Genomic DNA, 26,256 nt, shown 5'->3' on the forward strand with positions numbered 1-26,256 from the left:
GCATTGGAAGCAATTATGTCCTAGGAGTCTGAGATACTGTCTTGCTGTCATAGCAGTGGTGTAGAGGATGGACAGCAGGTGTTATTTCAGACTTTCCACCTTGTGGGGTGGGAGGAATGCTCTCATAACATTTATTCTTATTCTGCACCCCAGGAAAACTTGGTCCTGGGAGGGGCTTAGTTTAGACTTAGGGAAACTGATGTTGAACCCAGGAACTGCAGGACCGAGATGACTTTTTGGAGATGGATTTGTAGGGAAGTGGAGCAACCTGCCTGGACCAGTAGGTCATCCAGGTATGGAAAAATCTGAATTCCTTGGACCCTGCAGTAGGCTACCACTGGAGCCAGATACTTGATGAATACCCTTGCAGCCGTAGATAGTCTAAAGGGCAAGGCAGAGAACTGAAAATGTGAGGAACCCACAGAAAATGTTAAATACTTCCTGGAGTTGGGGCTTATGGGGATATGCAGATATGTATCTTTGATGTCCAAGTGCCCAGAAATGCCTGAGGCATTAGCAGGGGGAAGAGAGTAAGACTGTCTGGAAAAGGGGAAGCTTGTCCTTCAGTGGTTGTGGGATGCCTCTTAAGGAAGGAGGAATGACCCAAGTCATGAAGTAACCTTTTTCTCCAACAGATAAGACCTACTTGTCTGAGGTACTACTTTGCCAGATGGGGAGACAGTGAGATAGTCTTTGGGATACGGGAATGGAATCCGGGGGGGGTGAAGGGGAAAGCAGGTAGTCACCGACTACCTGCCCTGTCCTGAAACTGAGGTTTCTGAACTGGAGTCTGAGCAGTCCTGGAAGGAGGCTGCTGCTTCTTGGAGTTCTTTCTGCTCCTAGAATGAGAGGTAGGAGCAGAATGTTTTTTAATAAACTGTCTTAGTGGGATAATTCCTATGGAATTTAGGGACTGGAGAGACAAACAAATGTTTTAAGTCTTGCAATTCCTTCCCCTTTTGCTGAAGCATTTGGAAAAGCTCTGCCATTTTCTCCCCAAAAAGGGCAGAATTGTCCAGGGGTGCATCCAGAAGTTTAGCCCTGATATCACCAGGTACAAGTTGGAGTCTCAGCCAAGAATACCTTCTAAGCAGTGAGGCAGAAGCTGCAGATCTGGCCGAGGCCTCTGTAGCATCACAGCTGCATCTTATTGAGGCCTTGTCACATGAGAGGACAAGGAGATGAGGCTAGAAATTTGGGCCTTAGAAGGCGAGTCTGACAGATCAGCCAAAAGTTTAGAAACCTGGGTCAAAAGGGCCAGGGCATACTTTGATATGCGTGTCCAGTAGCTGGCTGGCCTAAAAGCCAGAGTGGCAGAGGTGTATACATTTTTGCCAATCCGTTCCCATGGTCTTGCTGTCCTTATCAGTGGAAAGGACAGACGTGGAGAGAAGTAATCTGGAATGTTTGTCTGCAGAGACAAAAACAGTGCCAGGGTCTGCAACAGGGCATTTAATCAGAAATCTGGCTCCTTCCAGGACCTTACAAAACCTGTCAGGCCTTCTAGAGGCTGGTGGTTGGGAATCAGGGTTTTGACAGGCTGCATTGAAGGTGTCCACAAAAAGGCTTGTAAGACTGGAAGGATGGAAGAAGGTGAAGGGGTGTCCATTTTTAAGATTTCATAATGCATCTTTTGAACCTCGGACATTTCAGCCCACTCTCATTTTAGAGATGGTTTCACCAAAGGTGAGGTCCTCTCCTGGGGAGTCTGCCTCAGCAGAGACTTCCTCGAGGGAGGCATACCAAATGGGGGCAAGGCATCTGAGAGGCATAGGAAAGAGTCTTCTGAAGAGGAATCTGAAGAGTCCTCAGCTTCAAGAGAATGAGGATCTTCAGTCTGAGGCCTAGGACTGATAACAGGAGGGGCAGCCGGATGGGAAGCAGGCACAGAAGGCCTAAGGGCCATGAAGACATTAAATAAGCTTTGAGAGAAAGCTTACAAATCAGGCAGGCTTTCTGAAGAAAAGGTAACACGTTTTGTTTTTTTGTTTCCTTTTTAAGGAAGGAGTAGTAGGGCCTAAGTTCAGGCTGTTCTAAAGCAGTGGAAGGACCTGTCAGGATGTCCATTATGAGTGGAGGTTCCCCCTCGTTGTCGGCACCCTTTTGTTGTGTCTTTTGGCTTTTCCCGGTTAGGGGTCACCACAGCGGAACTCCAGTCCACTAATGATGGCAGTAGATTTTTACGTGCCGAGTTGCCAGCTCTGACGCACAACCTTCAACGAAGGTACGCCCATTCACGCATGTCTCCACACAGAAGACGCTCGAGCTGAGAATTCAACAGGACAACGTCTTACTGTGAGGCGACAATGTTACCGCAGCACCACCACCGCAGTATTCTAAAAAGTGATGTTGTTGTGTCTTTCGGCTTTTCCCGGTTAGGGGTCGACACAGCGGAACTCCGGTCCGCTAATGATTGGCAGAAGATTTTTATGTGCAGAGATGCCAGCCCTGACGCACAACCTTCAATGTAGGTACTCCCATTCAACCATGTCTCCACACAGAAGACGCTCTCGCTGAGAGTCAAATGGGACGTCTTACTGTGAGGCGACAATGCTACCGCAGCACCACCTTGTCGGCACCCGATGTCTGCAAAACTTCCACGGACGTGCTTTCAGCCCTAGGTTCTGCGGCCTCCCGAACGATACCTGCTATACCTAAACTCGTCTGGTTCCGTATGTTCCTCCAGGCGAACGTCAGCCACAGGGGGAATGTCGGATGGAGGAGGTGCAGCAGTAGGTTCAGGCCTGGAAACTTTGGCCTTTTTTAGTGGCTCAACAATCTGACCGGATGGCCCTTCCATCACCAGAGCCAGATGTTTAAGATGCTGGCTTTCTAAATAGATGTTTTGGCCTTGCAGACAGCTGCAAAGAGTCTTAGGAATGAATGCCTGACAAATCGTGCAGGCTTTATGGTTGCGGTTAGGCCCTAGACAGGAAGGCAAAGGTCATGGGTATTCCTTATGGGGGATCTGATGTCCGCACCTGCACTTTTCTTTCCTGGATGACATGAACCTAAGCAGGCATGCAGTGACCAAAAATAGAAAATGGCCCTAACGTGGTACTTACCTTGAATGCGAAGATCCGATGGCATAGACGGCAGGAAGAGCTGGCATTCGACCGGCGTCACAGAAGTTTTGGGGAAAGGTACATGCAGACATCGCTTTTATGGCCCACGCACCTTGCAATGACTAAAGCTTTGTATACTGGCCTGGACGTTCGGGTAGCTAAGCACAGGATAACCCAAAGGTTTTGAAAACTGCAACATGGGAATATAAGGACATCAGCAGAAGGTTTTGGAGAATCCATTTGCAACAACTCGTAGTACCTTTTTTGTCCAGCAGAAACCTGAGCACAATCCCATTTAAAGAACTCCATCATCCTAGAAATGGTGTCCCCAAAATAAATCTCTTCAAAGGGTGCATCAGGACTAGTAGACTCCTCTTCCTCAGAGCCATAATCCAAGGGAGATGGAATCTGAGAAGAGTAAGCAAGGGATTCCTCATCAGAATTCAGCTCTTCCTCAGGAGAATTGTGTTCCCTGGGTCTTTTAGAGGAAGTAGAAGACCTGGGGGGGCAGGAACTCTCTTAAGAGGTTTCAATACTATTAAAGCACTAAACAAACTCTGCATGGAAGACTGCCACTCACTTTGAGGGTCCTTAGGAACAGTAGAAATGTACTTAGTTTTTTGCTTTTTCTTTAATGGGACACCTGCCTTATAGAATTTAGAAAGCTATGACTCAGGACAACATTCAATGATTGTAGTAGGTACAACTTCTCTGACTAATATCTGAGGAACCCCCCTTAGGCCCCTTGGAGATGGATCAGCCATGGTTTCCCCTGAGCGCCCGGAGTGGACATCTGCAATGCCTCCTCGGATATGCTTAAGGTCAGATCCCTGCCGGCATCCAACCCGGTTGGCAGAGGAATCCAATATTAAAGCCAGGCAAACCTTTGGGCATTCATTCACCTCAGGAGAGACGTCCAGCGGACGCTGAACAGTAGAAGATTCCGGCCTAGGCTTCTTGGCCTTCTTCATAGACCGCTGTCCCTTGGAGCAAGAGGTTTCTCCATTGTGTCTTTTGTGAGAAGCTTAAACCACTGATTCTCAAGATAAAGCTCCAAAGAAAATCAACAGCGCAGAGTTTTAGGAACAAAGCCCTGACAGATGGAACAGGATGCATGATCATGTGAGGCGCCAAGGCAAAACAGACACTGTTCGTGATGGTCTTTATGGGGAATCTGTCTTCCACACTGGCATTTATCCTTCTTGGATGACATGAAACCCCATAAGCAACAGAGGAAAACAAGTTAAAAGGAACCCCAGCAGGGCACTTATTTACAAAGGCTCGGCGAAAACACCAACAAAATGTAGGCATTCAGACCGATGATGGAGAGATGGCGTTTGGAGTGGTGGCAAAGTTGTTCTGAGGATGTTATGTCCGGATGTCACCTTTATGCCCTAACACTACATGAGAAGCACATGTATGATGTACAGAGTGTACCTTTAAAGCAACCTAAGGCTTTGTGATACTGGCAAAACATTGGGCCACCCATAGCAGGGGATCCCTAATGTTATGAATACTGCAACAGTGACATGGAGGGACATTCACTCTTTGGGTTGATGGTAAGAACATTCTGGGCTTTTCTGCATAAGTATGACCCTTATGTACAACATATTGTTCTGGAGCTTTGGACATACATTTGACATGCCAGCATGAGAGGAAGGTGTGCAAGCTTTGATATGCTAATCAGATGTACAGTATCCTTGAGAGAATACTTCCCATAGATTAATATTGCAACAGTAATCAAAGGAACATGTATACATCACCCACATCATTGGCATAAAGGAGAACCAGTAAGTGTAGAAGGTTTGTAAAACAATGCTGACGAAAAGGGAAAAATGCAGGGTGAAAGGACTGAGCATTGCAGTACACTTGAGTGTAGTATGGCAGAGTCCGATAAGGAATTAGCAATTTTGACATTGAAATATCTATCAAACAGGAAGCTTTTAAACCACTAGAAGGCTTGGTTGCTAATCCAGCACTGGAAATTGGGTAAGGAGGAGGTGGTGGCCAGCAAGATTGAAGGTTTCTGGAAAGTAAATGAAGGAACTCGTTAGGTTTCTTTTGTTAAAGTTTAAAGAGAATATCATATCTGTGAGCATGTAAACAGCAGTGTGGGAGTGCTTCGGATGGCTCACAAGCCATGATGTCTGGTCATGCGAATTCTGCAAGTATGGAGGTAGTTACACATTTGGACAAAATTCTATTTACTTATTTAAACATTTTGCCAATGATGGGTAAAGATGGGAAAAAAGTTTGAGGTGGATCAGGGTTTGGGAGTTTTATAGGAAGAGTTTGATGTATGCATGCTTCCAGATGGAGGGCATAATGTTGGAGGTGAAACAGTTATTGTACAACATTTTGAGTGGTTTCATAATAAATTCTCTGCAACTGGAAATAAACCACATGGCTTGAATACCGTATTTCGACTGCCTTCTCTAATGTTTGCCTGAAGTCCATGTTTTTGACAGTGTGGGAATTTCTTCTGTCTGCCACATGGTTACCATTATCCACTATTAGGAGTCCCCTCGTCTTCTGCTGTATCGGTAGCTGCCTTTCTACTGATAGCATTAGTAGCCTCCACTTGTTTGGTCTGGAAAGACGTAACTGAGTCATCCAATATGACAGCCCCAATGGGGCATTGTCAGGGGTAGGATGTTCCTTAGATACTAGGTCCAGGGATTGTACAAGCACTACCTCACCAATGCATTTTGACCACTTAGGTCTACCGCGTAGACATCCATGAGGAGACACATCCAGACAACCACTGCCATCTGTTACGCCACCGAAGAGGGATATAAATACCACTAATTGATTTAAAAGCTAGGACTGCATCCCTTCTGGCTTGGTTTCTAGTCTTTATAGATGTTAAAAAGCAGTAACACTGTGGTCAAGGCCTAAAAATATACACACTTGTCATGCCCATCTTTGAAATGAATTTGTCTTTCACGCACACTTGCTCTGCTCAGCTGGCATCCCCAGATTTCTGTTTGGAAAGGAAACATCTGGTCCTGAACAGACAAATGAATAACCAAATTCTAAACACAGAGATACTACAAACAGCAAATCTGTCTATCAGAAATAGTAAAACTCAATTGCCTAAGAGGTACTTGTATGCATTTTTCCATTTATGGCCTGGCCAGATGGTCTAAACAAATGTCTAAATGCATCACACCACATGTCAAGAAAGAACTGAAGATGGCCGACCATATGTCTGCCTTTATAACAAGGTGTTGAGATATCTGCTTTTCTTAATATGACCAAGACATTTGACACCATCCCATCATGCTGGTACCGCTAAAAAATAAGACCAGATTTGTGAACTCCTATGTTATCCACTGGATTTCAATTTGGCTCTCAGACAGATCCCAGGTTATGAACGTTACTGGTACTCTCACTGAACCTAAAACTGTAACTAGCAAGGTACCACAGGGATCAGTGCTGAGACCTCTATTGTTTGGCATTTACTTTGCAGCCATCCAGTTCAATATCCCAGAGGTGTGATTGACAGTTTGCTAATAACTGCAAGGTGCCCCTGTTATCTGCACACTCTGATACTACAGAGCTCCAGCAAGGGTTGGAGTATGCAAATACCTGGTGTACTAAAAATGGTCTCAATGTAAATGCAAAAAAGTGCAGCACAGTAGAATTTAAAAAAAAAAACTATTCCTCACGTTTTAAATGGTACTTCTCATTAAAAAGGGAGTCATAACAGACAAAGGTAGTAATGTGGACAATTCCCTCCCTCATTTGATTATGTTTATCGCATAGTCAGCAAGTTCTTTTGTATGGCCCAGTTAATTCCAAGGGAATTTACTCAAGATCCAAACAAATCATCCTATCATTGTACTCTTTCCTTATCAGAGCCATCATTAAAACAATGCATCCTTTGGTACGTAGAAATCAAAAATATTGCCCAAATAGAAAGGTCCCAAAGAAACCTTACCAAGAAAATTAAACAACTTAAATCTTTCAACTTTCAGGACAAATTACACAGCTCACATACTCAAGTAACCTACAGGCTGCTCCAAGGTGACCTGTGTCTTGCTTTTTGAGCTACGAAAGCCCAATCCTGTTAGACCTTCTCTTGCTTTGAAAAAAGAAGTGGCTCTACAAACACCTGCACTAGGGACCTAAATCTGCATCAACAAAAACAAAACTCGCTGGAGCCAGAGGTTCGTTGTTACCCTCACAGCAAGAGGTTCTCCCGTTCGATTCTCGGCTGGGCTTGGGAGTGCCTTCTGTGTGGAGTCTGCATGTCCTCCTCGCAGTTGGGTAGCATTCGAAAGACGTGCATGCGTAAATGGGCGTGCCTTTGTGGAAGGTTGGGCATCGAGCCGGCACCTCGGCGTTTCGTAAAAATCTACTGCCAATAATTAGTGGACCGGAGTTCCGCTGTGGCGACCCCTTACTGGGAAAAGCCGAAAGACAAACAACATCTACTTAAAGGTGCATATGGGCTAGGCACATTATGGCCCTTGGTGATCTCTTGCACGTATTGTTCCTATGTTGAAAGGAAAACAATCACCACACCAGTGAACCATTCACTGGGGAAATAATTAGTACTCCAAATGCTGCAGTAACCTGTAAAACCTGATGTATGGCAGACCACAGTAATAGGCTAATGTTGCAGAAACTCAAGTACTACAAGTTCTAAACACCAGTGAAATGATTAACATCTTTGCTTTTACATAAGCTCAGATGCCACCAAGTCCACTAAAGGCAAAATTGTTCTCGGGAAACTAACATTATACAACACCTACAACTCAAACTTACCTCCAGAGGGTCCAGCATTCCCTTCCTTGTAACAATGATCTGTTTAGGCTGTTCTTCCACTGGTAGGGACCTAATCAAAGCAGCCACTTCTTCAGCAGTCTTCCACTTTGCCAACTATAACAAGACAAGCACTGTACATCAGACAATAAGTTCAACAAAGACCTGTCCACCAAATAACCATCAATAACTGACTGAAGGGCACACCACAAACGAGTAAACTAAGTATACTCAGCTTTATTTTCCCAAATAGGTCATTCAGCATGTAGGCCATGGCCGATTACTTCTCATCCCTATCCCTGTCCTGTTACCTAAAAAAACAGACACTGCAACAATTGCCAGAAAAATGGGAAGCCCTCCTCAATTCTTACTCCCACAAAAATGGGAATTAAATGGAAGCTTGCAAACAGACAGTGTGAACTGCTGGTTCAGAAGCTGTGAGATGAAATGTGAAAATTCTTAACGCAGACTCTGACAATCATTTTTAAGTTAATTGTTCTCCAAATAATATAGCAATCCATGTAAAACACTGATGCAGATAAACAGCAATTCAGCACTGCCAAAGCTTTCAAGATGGTGTCAGCTAAGAGGCAAGATGTACAAGAGAGAGAATCTTCCACACACACAGATTTCCACAGCTTACAGGTTTGTCATACCAGCCTAATTACAAGTAAGACACCTTACTGTAGTCAGATAAGGTACAACTAAAAGTATAACAATGGTAATTTTAGTCAATCTTATCTTTTTATGCGATTAGCACTATTTTGTCATACATTTTTCTCCTTAAAACAAAAATATTTCTGGTTATAGCTGTACATCAGAACCACTCAGTCTTCACACTTGCATCTCTTTTTATTTGGAAAAATGAAGTTTAAAACAATCGGGAAAATAATTTATGTACTTGACAGATCCTTATCTTCTACTATCTATCTCAACCTGTGATGTTGATCAGATTCAATAGATCCAAACCAGGCCTCTTAAAATCTTTAGCTCTGAAGCACCATCTCCTCTCCCATAATGCTCTGCATTCACAAGTCTCCTCAGATGCAGTCTGCCTTATAACAGATTTATACCAAAAGAATCCCCCTATAGTAACCAGGAATGGACAAAACTGTCTCATAAAAGACTCTTGGCCACTCCCCAAGGTCTGCCAGGAACCAGATCCAACAACAACAATTTGGTTGGGGGAAGGAAGAAGAGGTGGTTGAAATGGACAGAAGACCACATGGATCTAGCATTAAGGAACATAACTTCTGCACCCAAAGTTGTCTTTACCATCTTTCTCAATCAGTGGGATAGAGTCCCCAGTTTGGCAGCTGGGTGACACTAGCAGAGAACATTCCACAAAATGGTGGGGACAAAAGAAAATCTGGACCTGTATTGAATGTCTAGTTTATAATGGAAGGCAAAAATATACGACAGACCACACACAGCCATTTCACAAAACTCATCCAAGGAAGCACTGTTAAGGAGAATGAGCCCCAGGCTTGAAAAGTAAAGAATGACCTTTCATGGAATAAAATATATGAGATATAGTTGGAAAGCTAACTGGACAGGGTCTCTTTTCTGAAAAAGTTTCTAAAGGACACAAACAACTGATCTGGCTTTCTGATGTGTTTGGTTCTACTCAAATAAAATCTCAGCTGGCGACAGAGATCTAAACAATGAAGTATGTACTCTCCTTTGTTAATGAAATTGGGAAAGAAAACTATTAACTGAACTGACAAATTCAAATTAGACTCCGATGCCACTGCAGGAAGAAAGGAAGGGTTTGTGCACAAGGAAACAATCTTTGTATTAAAAAAAGGTACTGGGTACAGTGGACAAAGCCCACAGTTCTGAAATTCTCCTGGCTGAGGTTACTGCATCCAGAAAGCAGGTCTTCCTTGAGAGAAGCTTTATGTCAACAGTTGCAGTGGGTTCAATGGGGATCCTAATCAAAAGTAGCAAATCTCAACAGAGAAATGAAATCCAGCAATGGAAGCCTGAATAAAAAGATGCCCTTCAGAAAGGCTTTGGAAAATCTCAGTCATTCAGAAGTTGACTAGCACAAAAGTTTGGATATGGCCGTCAACTGAACTTTAATGGTGGAATAGCTAGAAATGAATGGAATCGGCTAAAAGTTCTAAAATGTCTGAAACAGCATCTAAAGGGGTTGAGATGGGTACAGCCCCTTAGAAACAACCCAAATAGTAAATCTTCGCCACCTGATACTATACACTTTTTAGTAGAGGACTTCTGAGAAGAGGAAAGAATATGTACAATTTTCTTAGAAATCTTGGAAGCTCTGGCCATCACTGAAATTGGAGGAACTAAGCAGTCAACTTGAGGGATTTCAGAGTCTGGTGAGGCTGATCCAACAGATGGGATATCAGATTTGGATCAAGAACGTTGTTTCAGATGATGTCACTGGAAGGGGAACCAAACTTATCTGGGCCAGAAGGGGTGAATGAGGATCATCTCTCTCCAACGAGCAGCTTTCTGCAATAATTTGATTACCAAGGGTGCTGAGGGGGATCTGAGAGTTTAAGTTTACAAGAGACCCTGGAACCAAGACTGCAGCAGAGTATCTCTCTGTGACAGTCCCATTTGGGGGGGGGGGGGGGGTGCAGAGCAAAGAAGTTGTCACATTTGGCACTGAAAGGTGTTGCAAAGAAGTCGCAGCAAAGTTGTCCCCAATTGCTGAAAATCCAAGCCACCACTGACACACTGAGAGACTAATTGTGAGGCATCAGTATGATCCTGCTGCAACTGTTTGCCCGAATGCTGGACTTCCCTAGTATATTCACTGCTATCAGAAGATGTGGAAAGGACATCTCCCATTGCTAAGTTCTCGCAGCCTCTCAACACTGAGGGTAATACTGGGTTCGCCCCTTGTTTATATATCAATCCAGACATGTTCTTGGTTTGGATCACTAGCACACCTTTAGGGAGTCAGTCTTGAAAGGAATGCAATGCTCTGACTGTTCTCATTTACAATATACTGATGTACAGATGGAACAGTTACCCGGGGCAATCCTCCATTAGAAAAGCCCCTACCCCCTCCCCAAGGGAAACATCTGTGGCTACATTGGCCATGGGAGTGACTTAAAAAGCCTTGACTGGACGTTTGGCACAAGAATATGTGCTGCCAACAGCTCTCTTGACAAAAGAGGAAATGATCCTCACAAGAAAGATCATTGGGTAAGTTGCAAAGGACTACTACAGAACTCTCACGAAGAATTTGGCCAAAAGAACTAAGGTGACAACAGTGGCCATTAGACCAAGTAAGAGAAAAAAAAAAGCGGGTGGCTTCTAAACAGACAGTACCCAGCTGGCCTGAAAATAAATCAGTACCGGAAGTGGTGATCTGGCAATTTGGTTGGTGGTGCCTCAAAGCTGACAGTGATGCCTAAGGATAGGCACAGTTAGAGCAAAAAGTCCTTCACTCAAACAAGGCACTTGAAGTTGCTGTAAGAAGCCAGCTGTCCCAGTCATGGAAAATCCTGGAATCCATGCAGCTGGAGCCAAGCTGCCATCACTGCCATGTATTTAGTGAACAACCACGGAGTTGTGGTGAGGCCAAGGGGCAGCACTTGAAACTGGTAGTGTAGGAACCTTTAGGATTGTGTGGCTTTCTTAATGTGATACTAAGCATTCCTGAGTTTTACCAAGTGCAACACAATCGTCCATCCTCAGCAGTAATAGCATGGACTGCTCTGCCACCATATGAAAAGTGGTCTGTTTTATGTAGAGATTAAACTTGCTGAGATCTTTGTTTTTCTTTAGCACCAAAAGGGATCTTGAATAGACAGCGGATCCTCTTTGGTTCAATAAGACCTACAGGGTGACTTGCTCCAAGAAAAGCTTGTGGATCTCTACTGCTGTTACCTCTTCACTGATGGCTTGGAATGTTGCGCAGTGATCGTTTCAGACTTGGCAAAAATTGGAATGGAAAAGCCTCTGGAAGATACTCTCAACATGGAAGTATCAGAAGTGATGGCCTCCCAAGCTTTTGGTGGACAGCCAAGAGCAAAGCTCCACCTGCCACCCCCCCAAAAGCCTCAGAAGTGCAGCAGTCTGTTAGGAGTGCTGGAAAGACCTATCAGAAAAGGCATCTCTGAAGCTTTGATTCTGTAGACTGCCCCTTCCCTGTGGCGAGTGTCCATTAGTGTTTCCCCCTCTGTCCCAGGAGGGGGGCACCTTTGCCCTAAGTGCCCTGACAGAACTATTGTGATTTTCAGAACTGTTTCTTCTCCTCCTCTTTGGTTCCTCCAGAAAATCCTTGAAGGAATAGAGAAATGAATTCCCACTGTACACAAAAGTCTTCCCTTCTTGTTCACGCCTCTCCTGGTCAAAGTTTCCTTAACCTTGGCTCCAAATAAGGTTGATCTATCAAAAATAGGCATTATGGAAAAATGTCTTAAAGCACTCCTCAACGTCAGTGTCTACTGTACAAGCTGTACCATTGACTGTACTGGAAATCAGCCTTATGAATACACTGCAAATCAGAAACATGGTGTACAGCTGAGCCTTCATATTCTTATGGGCCTCCAGAAACCGTTACGATACCACTGACTTAAAAGACTGTAGTTATTTGAAGTCTAGTCAAATGTGCCACATAATTCAGCACATGCAGGACAGACTAGACTGCTGTAAAACAGTGCTTTTCAAATCTGTCTAGACCCGTAATGCCCTATTAGGAGGATAGACTGTGTTCTAAGCAGAGATCTCCTTTTTTCATGGCTGCAGCAAGGCAATGGCATTGACTGCAGAATCCTTGCTGTAAAATGACCTATCCTTAGGAGGAACCAACACCTTGTCAGGTTACAGGCAATGGACTCCATGTCAAGTTCCTGCCAAGCCCTTCGCAAAACCAGGTGGACGAAGGCATCTGAAGGGAGCACTACATAAGACGTGGATGGGCTTGCACCAAATGATTCAAGAAAAAACTGGAGAAGGGGATTTGGAAGTCCATCCAACTCACTGTCACATCAATTCAAGATAGTCAACAAAGGAGGTTTCATCAGAGGGAAATGCTGGGGACCCTTCCCCTTAATAAACATTGGGATCCTCAGTGAGACTCCTCGGTGAACCTAGGTGCGCCCTTTTGCACAGGCTCTGGTAATGATCTGACATCAGTTCAAATAATCTCAGTCTCAGCATATGAGAGGATACTTTCTATAATGTTGAACACCAAAGGCAGACTGCTGGAGAGGGGTTGTTTTTAGTCTGCAAGTCTAGGAAAGACTCCTGTACTGGCCACCGACTCGTCCAGGTCTGATGTCGAGACCAGAGGCGTACTATCCAGAGCCAAAGCACCCAGGGATAAGGACAGATCCAATAATCTCAGAGTTGAACCCGACCCTGGGCCCTCAGCTCTGGCTCTATGGCTCCAGGTTGTACTCAGCTCTGAGAAAAATAAGAGTCCAGTAAATCAAGGACAATGACTATTACACAGATATTGTTTTTTTGCAGGACAAAAAGTCACCAGCACACCATGGGCCAAAGGAGGAACAAATGTTGTGGCCGAAGGAGGGGGACCCTCTGGACAAAGGAAGAGGAAATGATCCCCAAATCCATATGGGCCTTCAGAAAGGTTTATACATTTTGGTCCAAATCATTCTTAGATATTCCTGGAATTCCACAGACCTTGAGGAAGCCATGGAAGCAGGCTTACCAAATCAAGGAATGGGCTGCAAAATAATCTGGGTTTGGAAAGGGGAAGCCTGGACCTCATGAAAGGATGGCTATGGAGAAAACTATGAATCTGGTGCAACAGGAACGAGGGGTGAGGAAAGTACACTTGTGTACACTTACCATAAATGTAGATGTTCGAGTGTATTCACTGTTGCAGTCATCACATTTGGGTTATCTGCGTGCAGTAGCCCTCAGTCGGCCTGATAATCAAAGTCATTTTGTCCTGCGTCGGCTGCTGTCTCATCTTCCGTGACGTCAGATAGTCAGGGGTATAAAGCATGCAGCCGATGCCATTACATCAGTTTTTCTTGCCCCAGATGTCAGGTGCCCCCCTAATGGGAAGCATTAAAAAAGAAAAAAAAAACATATATATATATATATATATATATATATATATATATATACATATATATACATATATATCTATATACATATATATCTATATACATATCTATATCTATATATATACATATATATCTATATACATATATATCTATATATATATTTATATATATCTATATATATATATATATATATATATATAATCTACATATACAGATCTCTATATCTATCTATATATCTATCTATCTATATATCTATATGAGTGGAAACTGGAACCAAAGGCTTTCAGCATGTTGATAAACAAATGGGGAGCCCCAGATATAGACCTGTTTGCCTCCCCCCAGAACTACCAATTGGACAAATTCTGCACAAGGACTCCCCACAAACAAGCTTGGAAAGTAGATGCTCTGTCCTATATATATATATATATAATTATAGATATATATATAAAATAAAATATATATATATACACACACACACACACACACACACACACACACAAAACGTTATACCTCAACAAAAAAGCAAATACACCAAAAAGCTTTGAAGCATAGCAAAGGAAAGTAGAGGTATAGCAAAAAGAAGTCAGGGAGCTGGAGAGAGGGTAACCAGGACTGCAACAGTGAATACACTCTAACATCTACATTTATGTTAAGTGTACACAACTGTATGTTCTTCGTGTTTCACTGCTGCAGTCATCACATTTGGGTAGATTCCCAAAGCTAAGGATGGGAGGAGGAATTTAGACAGCATTAAGACCAGCTATAAGGCCCTACAAGACTACAGTGGCAATGCCAGCTCTGGATTTAGAGAAAATTGGCAAATAATAATGCCTGGTGAAAGTATGTACATAACTCCAGGTAGCAGCTTCTAAAATGTCTCTGGTAGGGACACCTCTGAGAAAGGCTGTAGAGGTAGATGCAGCCCTGGTTGAATGGGGTCTAATCCCCTGTGGGATAGTTTTTCCATGGTGCTTATAGCAGAAATGAATGCAATGGCCTATCCATTTTGAAATGGTTTGCTTTGAAATAGCCTTCCCCTCTGCCCCTGCAGCAAATGCCACCAGCAGTTGTTCAGATTTCCTTTGAGGTTTAGTCCTGTCCAAGTAAAATCTAAGTTGTCTGTGCACATCTAAGGAGTGCAGTATCCATTCCCCTTTGTTCTGTGGATTAGAAAAGAAGGTTGGCAAATGAATGGATTGATAAGAACCACATTGGATACCACCTTGGGCATGAAGGAGGGATTGGTCCTGAGGGACACCCTGTCCGCATGAAAGATGATGAAAGACTCCACTGCCATAAGGGCCTCTAATTCAGATACCCTTCTTGCTGAAGTGATTGCCAAAAGGAAAGCTGTTTTCCAAGAAAGGAATTTTAACTCTGCACTTGCAGCTGGCTCAAAAGGAGGAAGAGTGAGTTTTTCCATTACAAAGTTTAAGGTCCCAGGCTGGAGTTGGGGCTCTCCTGTTTGGTCTTATGTTTTTGGCCCCTCTGAGGAACTGCTTAAGCAATGGGTGAGAAAAGAGGGGTGGGTTCTGTGTTGTAATGAGCTGAAATGGCTGAGGCATGAATTTTGATGGAGGAAAAGGAAAGGCCCTTGGGAAGCATCTCACTTAAGTATTGAAGAATCTGAGGTAAAATGGGCGCTGCTGTGACCATCCCTTGAGTTTGGTTCCAGGCACAGAATCTTCCATTTTTCAGCATAAGATTTTCTAGTACTAGGCCTCCTTGCTTCCAAAATGACATCCAACACTTGTTTACTGAGGGATGGTAAAGGAGAGATTAGGTAATTAGCAAGGCTGCCAGGTTCAGGGTTTGAAGCTGGGGGTGCAGAATCTGGCTCTCCTGCTGAGACAGCAGGGTAGGGGTCTGAGGCAGGTGCCATGGGGCTAGCAGTGACGCACTGCGCAAGCGGGGGTACCCAGTGTTGGCGTGGCCAGTCTGGTGCAATCAGTATCATCCTTGGTTTGTCCAGTTTGATCTTTAGTAGTACTTTGGAGAGGAGAGGCAGAGGAGGAAAGGCATAAACTGATTTTTCCAGCTGAAGGACAGAGCATCTACTTTCCAAGCTTGTTTGTGGGGAGTCCTTGTGCAGAATTTGTCCAATTGGTAGTTCTGGGGGGAGGCAAACAGGTCTATATCTGGGCTCCCCATTTGTTTATCAACATGCTGAAAGCCTTTGGTTCCAGTTTCCACTCATGTGGGTCCATTTCATTTCTGCTTATTTCGTCTGCCAGTGTATTTAGTTTTCCTGGCAGTAATTGAGCCTGTAGATGCACTTGGTAGCTCAAGGCTGTGTTCCACACAGCCATGGCTAGTCTGCAGAAGGGGTAAGAATGGATACCCCCCTGCTTGTTTATGTACCACTTAACAGTGGTGTTGTCAGCCTTTACCATTAATTGTCCTGGAAGAATGTGGTCCTTGAAGGCTGTCAGAGCATTCTGTACAGCTAATATTTCTTTTCCCAATCCCTCAGAGCCACACGCTCCAGGGATCTAAACCTTGTCATCACAATGAACAAAACATGCTGGAGGGGATAGGTTCCTGACCCAGAGACTCCCTATACTCTGGAATAGACTGCCCATACAGGTCAAGCAGAGTGCCTCCTTGGCCCTCTTCAAAAGGAACCTTGATGAGAGATGGGAAATTCACCCCGGGATCATGTCAGTCGCCCTGCTAGACAGGGGTCCAGAGAAGTAAATATTGTGGGAAGAAATATCCAGGGAATTGTTATGGCTAGGCTTGTATAGGCCCTAGGACCGATAGCCTAGTACCAACCTATGAACCTATGATTGATATGCAGGTGCATTTGACTTGGGTTCCATTTGCCCTGAATGCACTTCCCTGTCAGGTGAGCCCCCTCATGCATAGTTTGATGCGTCAGTTGTTAGTGTTTGGGCGACAGAGGGTAGAGTGAATGGTAGTCCCTTGTTCAGGTGTCAGGCCTCTGCCCACCAAAGGAATTCTAACCGTAGGCAAGGTATGATAGGAATCATTGCCTCCAGATCCTGAGAATGTTGACACCATAGGCTTTTTAGATACCATTGTAGTTTCCTCGTATGCAGTCTTGGATATGGAATTAGTAGGATACAGGAGGCCATGAATCGCAAGGCTTGCAGTATTTGCCTTGTAGATAGCAGGATTTTTGTGGGCACTAGTTTGAAGTAAGTTGTCAAATGAATTTGTTTCTCTGGTGTGAGGAAAGCCATCTGGGAAGTTGTGTTCAAGCTTGCTCCCAGGAATATAATTTGCTGCCAGGGTTCCAGATGTGATTTATTTTCGTTTATGGTGTACCCCAGACAAGTTAGCAGCTTTTGTACAAATGCCAGATGATTCAAAAGTCCTGGCTTTCTGCCTGAATTAGACAATCGTCCAGGTAAGGGTATATTTGAATATTTCTTTGCCTGCAAAACGCAATGACTGGAGCTAGACACTTTGTGAATACCCTGGGCACAGTAGATAAGCCAAAGGGCAGTGCAGAAAACTGATAGTGTATGTAGCCTGCTTTGAAGCGTAGGTATCTTCTGCAAGATTCCCTGACTGGGATGTGCAGGTAAGGCTTCCTTTAAATCCAGTGTTGCCAACCAGGCATTTTTGCCTAGGAAGCAACTGGTGCATCTTGAATTTTGGAATCAACAAAAAGGTGTTGAAGACAAAAAGGTCCAGGATAGGATGCCATGAGTTGTCTTTTCTGGGTACCAGGAAAAATCTTGAGTAGAAACCTTGTCCCTTTTCCTCTTCTGGTACAGTTTGAATAGCTTTTATGCTTAAAAGAGAGAGTACTTTGCTTTTGAGCCTCTGCCCACTGATTTGGGGAAAGATCTGGCCAACCGTTTGGGTATATTTAAAACACATTTGTCCTGGGTAATGAGTTCCCAGTTTTTTGCCTGCAGAGCAATCTTTCCCCCCTAAAGGAGCAGTCAGTTGAGAAGTGCTTTTAAGGTGAAGTCACTGAGACAGTTTACCACAGGGGGGAGTCTTACTACTCCCTGATTTGGAAGGGAGAACCCCCCCACTGCTTAGTCCTGTACATACCCTGGGACTGAAACCTGGGTGTTCTGTTAGTTCTGAGTTTGGACTGAGAAGGCCTGGAAGAGGCAGGAAAGTACCAATTCTTAGAGGGCCAATGCCTACTAAATCTTGGAGGCTGCACTTGTAGGAAATCTTTAACAGTTTGCATAGATTTAGCTTTTTCCTCCATCTTTTTAAGAACTTCTTCCACTTTGTTGCCAAATAGGCGGTCCTGATTTAAGGGAGCATCCAGCAATTTAGCTTTAACATGATCTGGCAAGGATTGCTCCTTAAGCGAAGCATGCCCTTTAAGTACAGACCCAGTGACAGCAGCCCTGCAAGATGCCTCTAGTGAATCAAAACCACACTGGAAAGTATGTTTTCCAACTGTTCAGCAGAATGCATTAAATCCTGTAAATCTTTATTTTCAGCAGAGTCAGGAATCAACATAATTTTCTCTTTAAGAAATCCAATAATATGCTGTTGATGCTTTAACATACGAAAAGTACAGTTATGTACACTTACCATAAATGTAGATGTTAGAGTGCATTCACTGCTGCAGTCATTACATCTGGGTAATCTGCTGGCAGGCTGCCCTCAGTCGGCCTGAATAAGAAAGTCTTGGGTCCTGCATCAGTTGCTGTCTCCTCTTCCAGGACGTCAGGTCGTCAGGGGTATAAAACATGCAGCAGATGCCATTCTATTCAGTTTTTCTTGCCCCAGATGTCAGGTGCCCCCAAAATGGGGAGCAAAATATATATAAATAAACGGCAATATATATAAATGCACTTTTAGCAACATAAACTTTACCTTCATCTAAAAGCAAATACACCACAAAGGCTTTAGAATATAGTGAAGGAAAGAGCAGTTATAGAAAAGAGGGTGGCGGGTGGGTAACCCGGACTGCAACAGTGAATACACTTGAACATCTACATTTATGGTAAGTGTACACAAACCTACTATGTTTGGGTAAAATCTCAAAGCTATGGATGGGAGGATGGAACTAAATAGCATTAGGAGCAGCTATAAGGCCCTGCAGAACTGCAGTGGCAAAGCCTGCCCTGGATTTGGAGAAGCGAGGCAAATGATAATGCTTTGTGAAGGTATGGACAGAGCTCCAAGTAGCAGATTCTAGAATGTCTTTGGTTGGAACTCCCCTGAGAAAGGCTGCTGAGGTAGAGGCAGCCCTGGTGGAATGTGACCTGATTCCCTTGGGCACACATTTACCATGGTGCAAGTAGCAGAAACCAATGCAGTGGCTTATCCACTTAGAAATGGTCTGCTCTGATACAGCCTTCCCCTCTGATCTTGAAGCAAATGCCACCAGTAGTTGCTCAGACTTTCTTAGAGATTTGGTCCTGTTTAAGTAGAATCTTAGTTGTCTGTGTACGTCCACTGAATGCAGGATCCGCAACCCCCTTGTTCTGTGGATTTGGGTAAAATGTTGGCAGATGAATTGTTTGGTTAAGTGCCACACTGGATACCACCTTAGGCATAAAGGAAGGACTGGTCCTGAGGGACACCCTGTCCGGGTAAAATGTAATAAAAGGCTCCACAGCCATGAGAGCCTGTAGTTCTGAAACCCTTCTTGCTGAAGTGATTGCCAAGAGGAAAGCTGTTTTCGAAGATAAAAAATTTATATCCGCAGTAGCTGCTGGTTCAAAAGGAGGCAGGGTGAGTCTTTCCAGCTCAAAATTGAGGTCCCATGCAGGAGTTGGTGATCTTCTGGGAGGCCTTAAATTTCTGGCCCCTCTAAGATACTGTTTTAACAGAGGATGAGAAAAGAGGGGAGGCTCCGTGTTGTAATGAGCAGAGATGGCAGAAGCATGGATTTTTATTGAAGAAAAAGATTGGCCCTTGTGAAGCATCTCAGTTAAGTATTGTAAAATCTGAGGGATATTTGGTTTTGCTGCGTCCGTTCCCGTTCCTTGTGCTTGGTTCCAAGCATAGAATCTCCTCCATTTATCAGCATAAGATTTTCTAGTACTAGGCCTTCTGGCTTCCAAAATGACATCCATCACAGATTTTCTGAGAGGTGTTATTTGAATAATTAAATGATCAGCCATGCTGCAAGGTTCAGAGGTTGGAGCAGAGTGTGCAGAATTTGATTGTTCTGCTGAGACAGTAGATGAGGTATTTGAGGCAAATACCAAGGAGGGAGTTGAGACATATCCCTCAGAATTTGGTACCAGTGCTGGCGAGGCCAGTCCGGAGCAATCGGGATCATTTTTGGTTTTTCCTGTCTGACCTTTAGTAAGACTTTGGAGAGAAGAGGCAGTGGGGGAAGGCATAGACTGATAGGTTTTTCCAACTGAAGGATAGGGCATCCACTTTCCATGCTTGTCTGTGATAAGTCCTTGTGCAGAAATTTTCCAGTTGATAATTTTGGGGAGAGGCAAATAGATCTACGTCTGGGCTCCCCCATTTCTGTGTTACCATGCTGAAGATTTTTGGATCCAGTTTCCACTCGTGCAGGTCCATAGGATTTCTGCTTAGGTCGTCTGCCAGAGTATTTTGTTTTCCTGGCAGGAATTGAGCTTGAAGATGTACCTGAGAAGTCAAAGCTGTGCTCCACAATGCCATGGCTAGTCTGCAAAGGGGGTAGGAATGTGTACCCCTCTGCTTATTTATGTACCAACCGTGGTGTTGTCCGTCTATCAGCAGTTGTCCTGGATGAAGTAAGTCCTTGAAGGCTGTCAGAGCATTCTGAACAGCAAGCATCTCTTACTGGTTGATATGCAGATGCATTTGTTTTGGGCTCCATATACCTTGAATGCATCTCCCCGCCAAGTGGGCCCCCAAAGCATAGTCTGATGCGTCTGTAGTTAGGGTTTGGGTGGCAGGGGGTAGAGTGAATGACAGTCCCTTGTTTTGGTGACATGTCTTTGCCCACCAAAGAAACTCCTGTTGTAGACAGGGAATGAGAGGAATCATTGTTTCCAGACTGTGACAATGTTGACTCCATAAACTTTTTAGGTACCACTGAAGTTTCCTCATATGCAGTCTTGCATACGGAATTAGTAGAATGCAGGATGCCATGAACCCCAAAGCCTGCAGAATTTGTCTTGCAGGTAACTGGGTTTATGTTGCCATCTGTTTGAAGTATGTTGTTAGTTGCCTTTGTTTGTCTGGTGTAAGGTAAGCCATCTGGGCAGTTGTATTCAAGCTTGGACCCAGGAATGTAACTTTTTGAGAGGGTACCAGTTGTGATTTCTTTTTTGTTTATCTGTGTACCCTAGGCATGTTAGAAGCCTTTTTACAAATGCCAGATGTTGAAGAAGAATGTCCTTGTTTTCTGCTTGAATGAGGCAGTCATTCAAGTAAGGATAAATTTCTATGATTCTTTGCCTGCAAAACGCAATCACTGGTGCCAGGCACTTTGTAAAGACCCTGGGCATAGTAGATAAGCCAAAGGGCAGTGCAGAAAATTGGTAATGAATAAGGCCTGCCTTGAAGTGGAGGTATCTTCTGTAAGATTCCCTTATTGGGATATGCAGTCATTAACCAAGCGTTCTTGCCCAGCATAGGCAGTAGCTGTTGTAAAGTTAGCATTTTGAATTTTGGAATGTCCAGGAACGTGTTCAAAATCGATAAGTCCAGTATTGTCGCCAGGTCTAGTCTCTTCTGGGTACCAGGAAAAGTCTTGAATAAAAACCTTGTCCTTTTTCCTGTTCTGGTACTGATTCAATAGCCCCCCCATATCCATGAGGAACGTAACTTGTTTCTGAGCTTCTGCCCATTGATTTTGTGGCAGATCTGGCCAACCGTTTGGAATTGGCAACGTATGGAAATTAAATCTTTACCCCTGGGATACTATGCTTAATACCCACTTGTCCTGGGTAATTAACTGCCAATTTTGAGCATGAAGTGTTAATTTCCCCCCAAGGGGGCTGCCAAAAGATACGTGCTTGGTGAAGGTAGAGGGAAGCCATTGAGACTGCTTACTGTAGGGTTGTGCTTTTCTTCCTCTAGATTTGGAGGTGGAGGCACCCCACTGCTTTGACCTGTAAGAACCCTGTGATTGGTATCTAGAGCCTTTTGAGCGTCTGGATTTGCCTTGAGAGGCTCTGTTGGACACAGGAAAGGACCAATTTTTAGTAGGCCAGTGCCTATTGAACCTGGGTGGCTGCACTTGTAAGAAATCTTTTACAGTTTGCATAGATTTAGCTTTGTCTTCCATTTTCTTTAAATTAAAACCTCTTCTGCCTTATTACCAAACAAAGTATCATGCTGTTAAGGGGCATCCAACAATTTAGCTTTAACATGATCCGGCAGATATTGCTCCTTGAGCCAGGCATGCTTTCTAATCACAGATCCAGTAACTGCGGCACTACAAGAGGCCTCCAAGGAATCAAAACCACATTGCAAAGTATGCTTTCCAACCTGTTCTGCTGCATGCAGAAATTCCTATAATTCTTTATTTTCCACACAATCAGAAATCAACACCATTTTCGGTTTCAATAAGGCCATAACATGTTGTTGATATTTAAGCAGACGTATAAACCTTCTTTCCCCATCTATCCAGCGCCCTGGAATCTCTATCAGAGGGGTAGGATTTTTGGCTGTAGAGGCTTTTACACCTTTGGGACCCTGTGAGATAATCTCAGGATCAGCAGCAAGATTTTTGAAAAGAAATTTGTGGGAGTCAGGAACCCTGTAACATCTGTCTGGCTTACTAGGAGCCAGAGGTAGTGAATCAGGAGCCATGCTTGATTCCGAAAACACATCAACAATGTCTAATACAGGAGGTATTGCCAAAAAGCTATGTTGAGGAAGAAGGAAATCCCTAAACCTCTTTTTTGATTCAGAGAAATCCTGACTCTCCCAATGAAAATGTTCCCTTGAAGTATGCAAGGTTGCTCCAAAAGAATAATCCTCAAGAGGAGATGCAGATGGGATGGATTCTTCTGCATCTGAATCCTCATAAGGTGGAATAGAAAATTCCTGATCAGAAGAGGAATCAGAAGAAATGGAAACCTGATCTGAAGATTCATAATCAGTGTCTTGCATAGGCCTCTTAGCGGGGGTGGGGGGGTTGGGAACCCCTGATCAAGGTAATTACGTCCTCAGCCATTTTGATCATCTGTTTTTTTAGGCATAGGGGCCTGAGCATGTGGCTCATGCATCGTTTTTTTAGACTTAGAAGATGTTTTTGATCTTGGTTTTGAAGCTGGCTTCGATTTTATATAAAAAGGTTGAGGCCTGAAAACTCCCTCAGAAACCGGTGCCTGTTCAGTGGCTCCGGACCCATCCAAGGGAGAGACATCCGCGGGTTCAATACTCTGGAAATCTCGCGGTATACCGGACTTCGCATGCGTCTCGGTAGGGGCCTGCGACTCAAAAGTAGCAAGTATCAGGGGCTGCAAAAGCGCCTCACTGAGTACCGGCGAACTGGTGACTGGCTTAGGAGAAGCTTTGTCGTCGGTTTTGGACCTAGACGGTCTGTCTGTCTTTTTCTTTGCGTTTTTTGTGAACTCCAGTAGTCGGATTGCTAACAGATGACATTTCAGGGTAATTAAATCTGGATCCAAAATATTTTGAAGCAAAAATATACCGACGCTTAATTGTGCGTTGCTTAAATCTAGTACAAAACCGACAGCAAGGCATGTTATGATCTGGGCGTAGGCAAGGAATGCAGTACAAATGAAAAACCTTATGAGGTATTTGCTTCCCACAAGTAATGCAATTATTAACTTTTACTGACATTGGTAAGGAGCAAGAAAAAGTTACCCCAACGGGGTACTTGGCTTAGTTGAAGACTTTGGTTCTGAAACTCAAATGCGAAAATTTCAGGAGTCAGCTGACCGGCACTTGCGAACTGCTTCTGCTTTGGGCACCGCGCGGCAAGAAAGACTGAATAAAATGGCGTCAGCTTCATGTTTTATACCCTTGACGACCTGACGTCATGGAAGAGGAGACAGCAACCGACGCAGGACCCAAGACTTTGTTATTCAGGCCTACTGAGGGCAACCTGCCAGCAGATTACCCAAATGTAATGACTGCAACAGTGAATCACGAAGAACATTTGGCAAATTTATGGCCCTAATGGCCAAGGTTGCAGAAGTGTATTACCTGCTTACCCAATCTATCCCGCGTCCTGGAGTGTCTATCAGAGGGGGTAAGATTTTTGGCAGTAGTAGCCTTACTGCCCTTGGGTCCCTGTGAAATGGTCTCAGGATAGTACAGTTTTGTACCTACCATAAATGTAGATGTTCGAGTGCTAATACAGCTGCAGTCATAACAGATGGGTTCTCCTGCCGTCAGGCGGGTCCTCGGTCGGCCGAATTCCAAAGTCTAGGTCCGGCGTCGGTTGTCGTCGCTTCTTCCCTGACGTCAGTGCGACAGGGGTATAAAGGAACCAGCTGACGCCATTTTCTTCAGTTTTTCTTGCCTCAGATGTCAGGTGCCCCCAGAAGGAAGGCAATACATAAATTTGTGTAATAATGCAGTGCAATATAATCAAAATACAGTAGTTGCAAGCAAATACATCATAAATGAATACCCCAATCAGGTTGTATGAGGATGTGTTAGCCTATAGGCCTGTCCCAAGAGGGGAAGGAGGAAGGGAAACCTGGACTGCAGCTGTATTAGCACTCAAACATCTAAATTTATGGTAGGTACAAAACTGTACTATGTTCATCGTGCATACAGCTGCAGTCATAACAGATGGGTAGAATCCCAAAGCTAAGAAAGGGGTGGTAGGCACTAGGTGGAACTAGGAGGAGCCAAAATGTCCTGCAGGACTGCAGTGGCAAAGCCTGCTCTAGATTTGGAGTATAATGGTAGGTTGTAGTGCTTGGAGAAGGTATGCACAGAACTCCAAGTGGCTGCTTCCAAAATATCCTTGGTAGGAACTCCTCTGAGAAAGGCTGCAGAGGTGGCTGTGGCCCTGGTGGAATGAGTTCTAATGCCTGTAGGTACAGTTTTGCCATGAAAGGAATAGCAAAAGCGTATGCAGTGGGCTATCCATTTTGAGATTGTCTGTTTGGAAATTGTCTGTTGAGCTGTTCTGATTTTCTGAAAGGCTTTGTTCTGTCCAAATAATAACGCAGTTGTCTGTGGATGTCCAAGAAATGTAGTAATCTCTCCCCTTTGTTTTGAGGATTAGGATAAAAGGTAGGTAAACGTATGACCTGATTTAAAGCTACCATGGATACCACTTTAGGCATAAAGGACGGGTTAGTTCGTAAGGAAACTCTGTCCTGATGGAAGATGATAAAAGGCTGGACAGCCATGAGAGCCTGTAGTTTTGAAACTCTACGAGCTGAGGTGATAGCCAGAAGGAAAGCTGTTTTCCAGGACAAATATTGCAAATCTGATGAGGCAGCTGGCTCAAAGGGAGGCAAGGTCAGTTTTTCCAGAATGAAATTAAGATCCCAAGCAGGTATTGGTTATTTCCTTGGAGGTCTTAAATTCTTAGCCCCTCTGAGGAACTGTCTTAAGAGAGGGTGAGAGAATAAAGGTGGATCAGTGTTGTATTCTGCAGAAATGGCTGAGGCATGGATTTTGATGGAGGAGAAAGAAAGTCCACTGCTTAGCAGTTCAGCCAAATATTGTAGTATTTAAGGTAAATTCAGTTTTCCAGGATTCTGGCCCTTTTTCTCATTCCAGACACAAAAACGTTTCCATTTTGCGGAGTAAGCTTTTCTAGTTGATGGCCTTCTGGCCTCCAAAATGACATCCTGCACCTCCTTGGAGAGTAGGGCCTGTTGTGATGCTAAGGAATCTCCCATGCGGCTAGATTGAGTGTTTTTAGCTGGCTGTGAAGAGTTTTGAAGCTGTGCTGAGTCAGAAGAAGAGGCATTAGAGGCAGGGTCCATGGTGGGAATGCGTCAGGCTCCTCAGGAGTGGGTACCAGTGTTGCCTTGGCCAGTCCGGAGCAATGAGAATCATGTTCGGTCTGTCTGCTCTGGTCTTCAATAGAACTTTGGGCAGCAGAGGAAGAGGTGGGAAGGCATAAACTGTCATTGATGTCCAACTGAAAGAGAGAGCGTCCACTCTCCAGGCCTTTGGATGGAAGATCCTTGAGCAGAATTTTGACAATTGATGATTTTTGTGGGAGGCAAAGAGATCTATGTCTGGCCTTCCCCATTCTTGGATTATTTCTGTAAAAACTTTTGGATGCAATTTCCATTCGTGTGGATCTGTCATATTCCTGTTTAGGTTGTCTGCCAGCGTGTTTTCCTTGCCTGGCAAGTACTGTGCTTGTAGTTCCATTTGTAAGTCCATGGCCATGTTCCAAAGTGACATGGCCAGTCTGCATAGGGGGTAAGAACGTGTTCCTCCCTGTTTATGTACCACATAACTGTGGTGTTGTCCGTTCTTATCAATAGTTGACCTGGTTGTAGAAGGTCCTTGAAAGCTATAATAGCATTTATTACTGCTAGCAT

The 26,256-nt window shown here is 44.1% G+C and overlaps 1 protein-coding gene across 1 annotated transcript in view; it reads right to left on the reverse strand.

The window, feature by feature from the left end:
* The window catches only part of PRPF8 (pre-mRNA processing factor 8), a 2,252,227-nt gene that overhangs the window by 495,843 nt on the left and 1,730,128 nt on the right, over positions 1–26,256 (reverse strand). The window contains exon 33 of the mRNA XM_044054875.1: positions 7,839–7,952. Coding sequence (XP_043910810.1) covers positions 7,839–7,952 — 114 coding nt within the window. The remainder of the gene's footprint in view (positions 1–7,838; positions 7,953–26,256) is intronic.

The sequence above is a fragment of the Protopterus annectens genome, chromosome 13.part0, assembly GCF_019279795.1.
Source record: "Protopterus annectens isolate FY-2018-M chromosome 13.part0, PAN1.0, whole genome shotgun sequence".
NCBI classification, from domain to species: Eukaryota; Metazoa; Chordata; order Ceratodontiformes; family Protopteridae; genus Protopterus; species Protopterus annectens.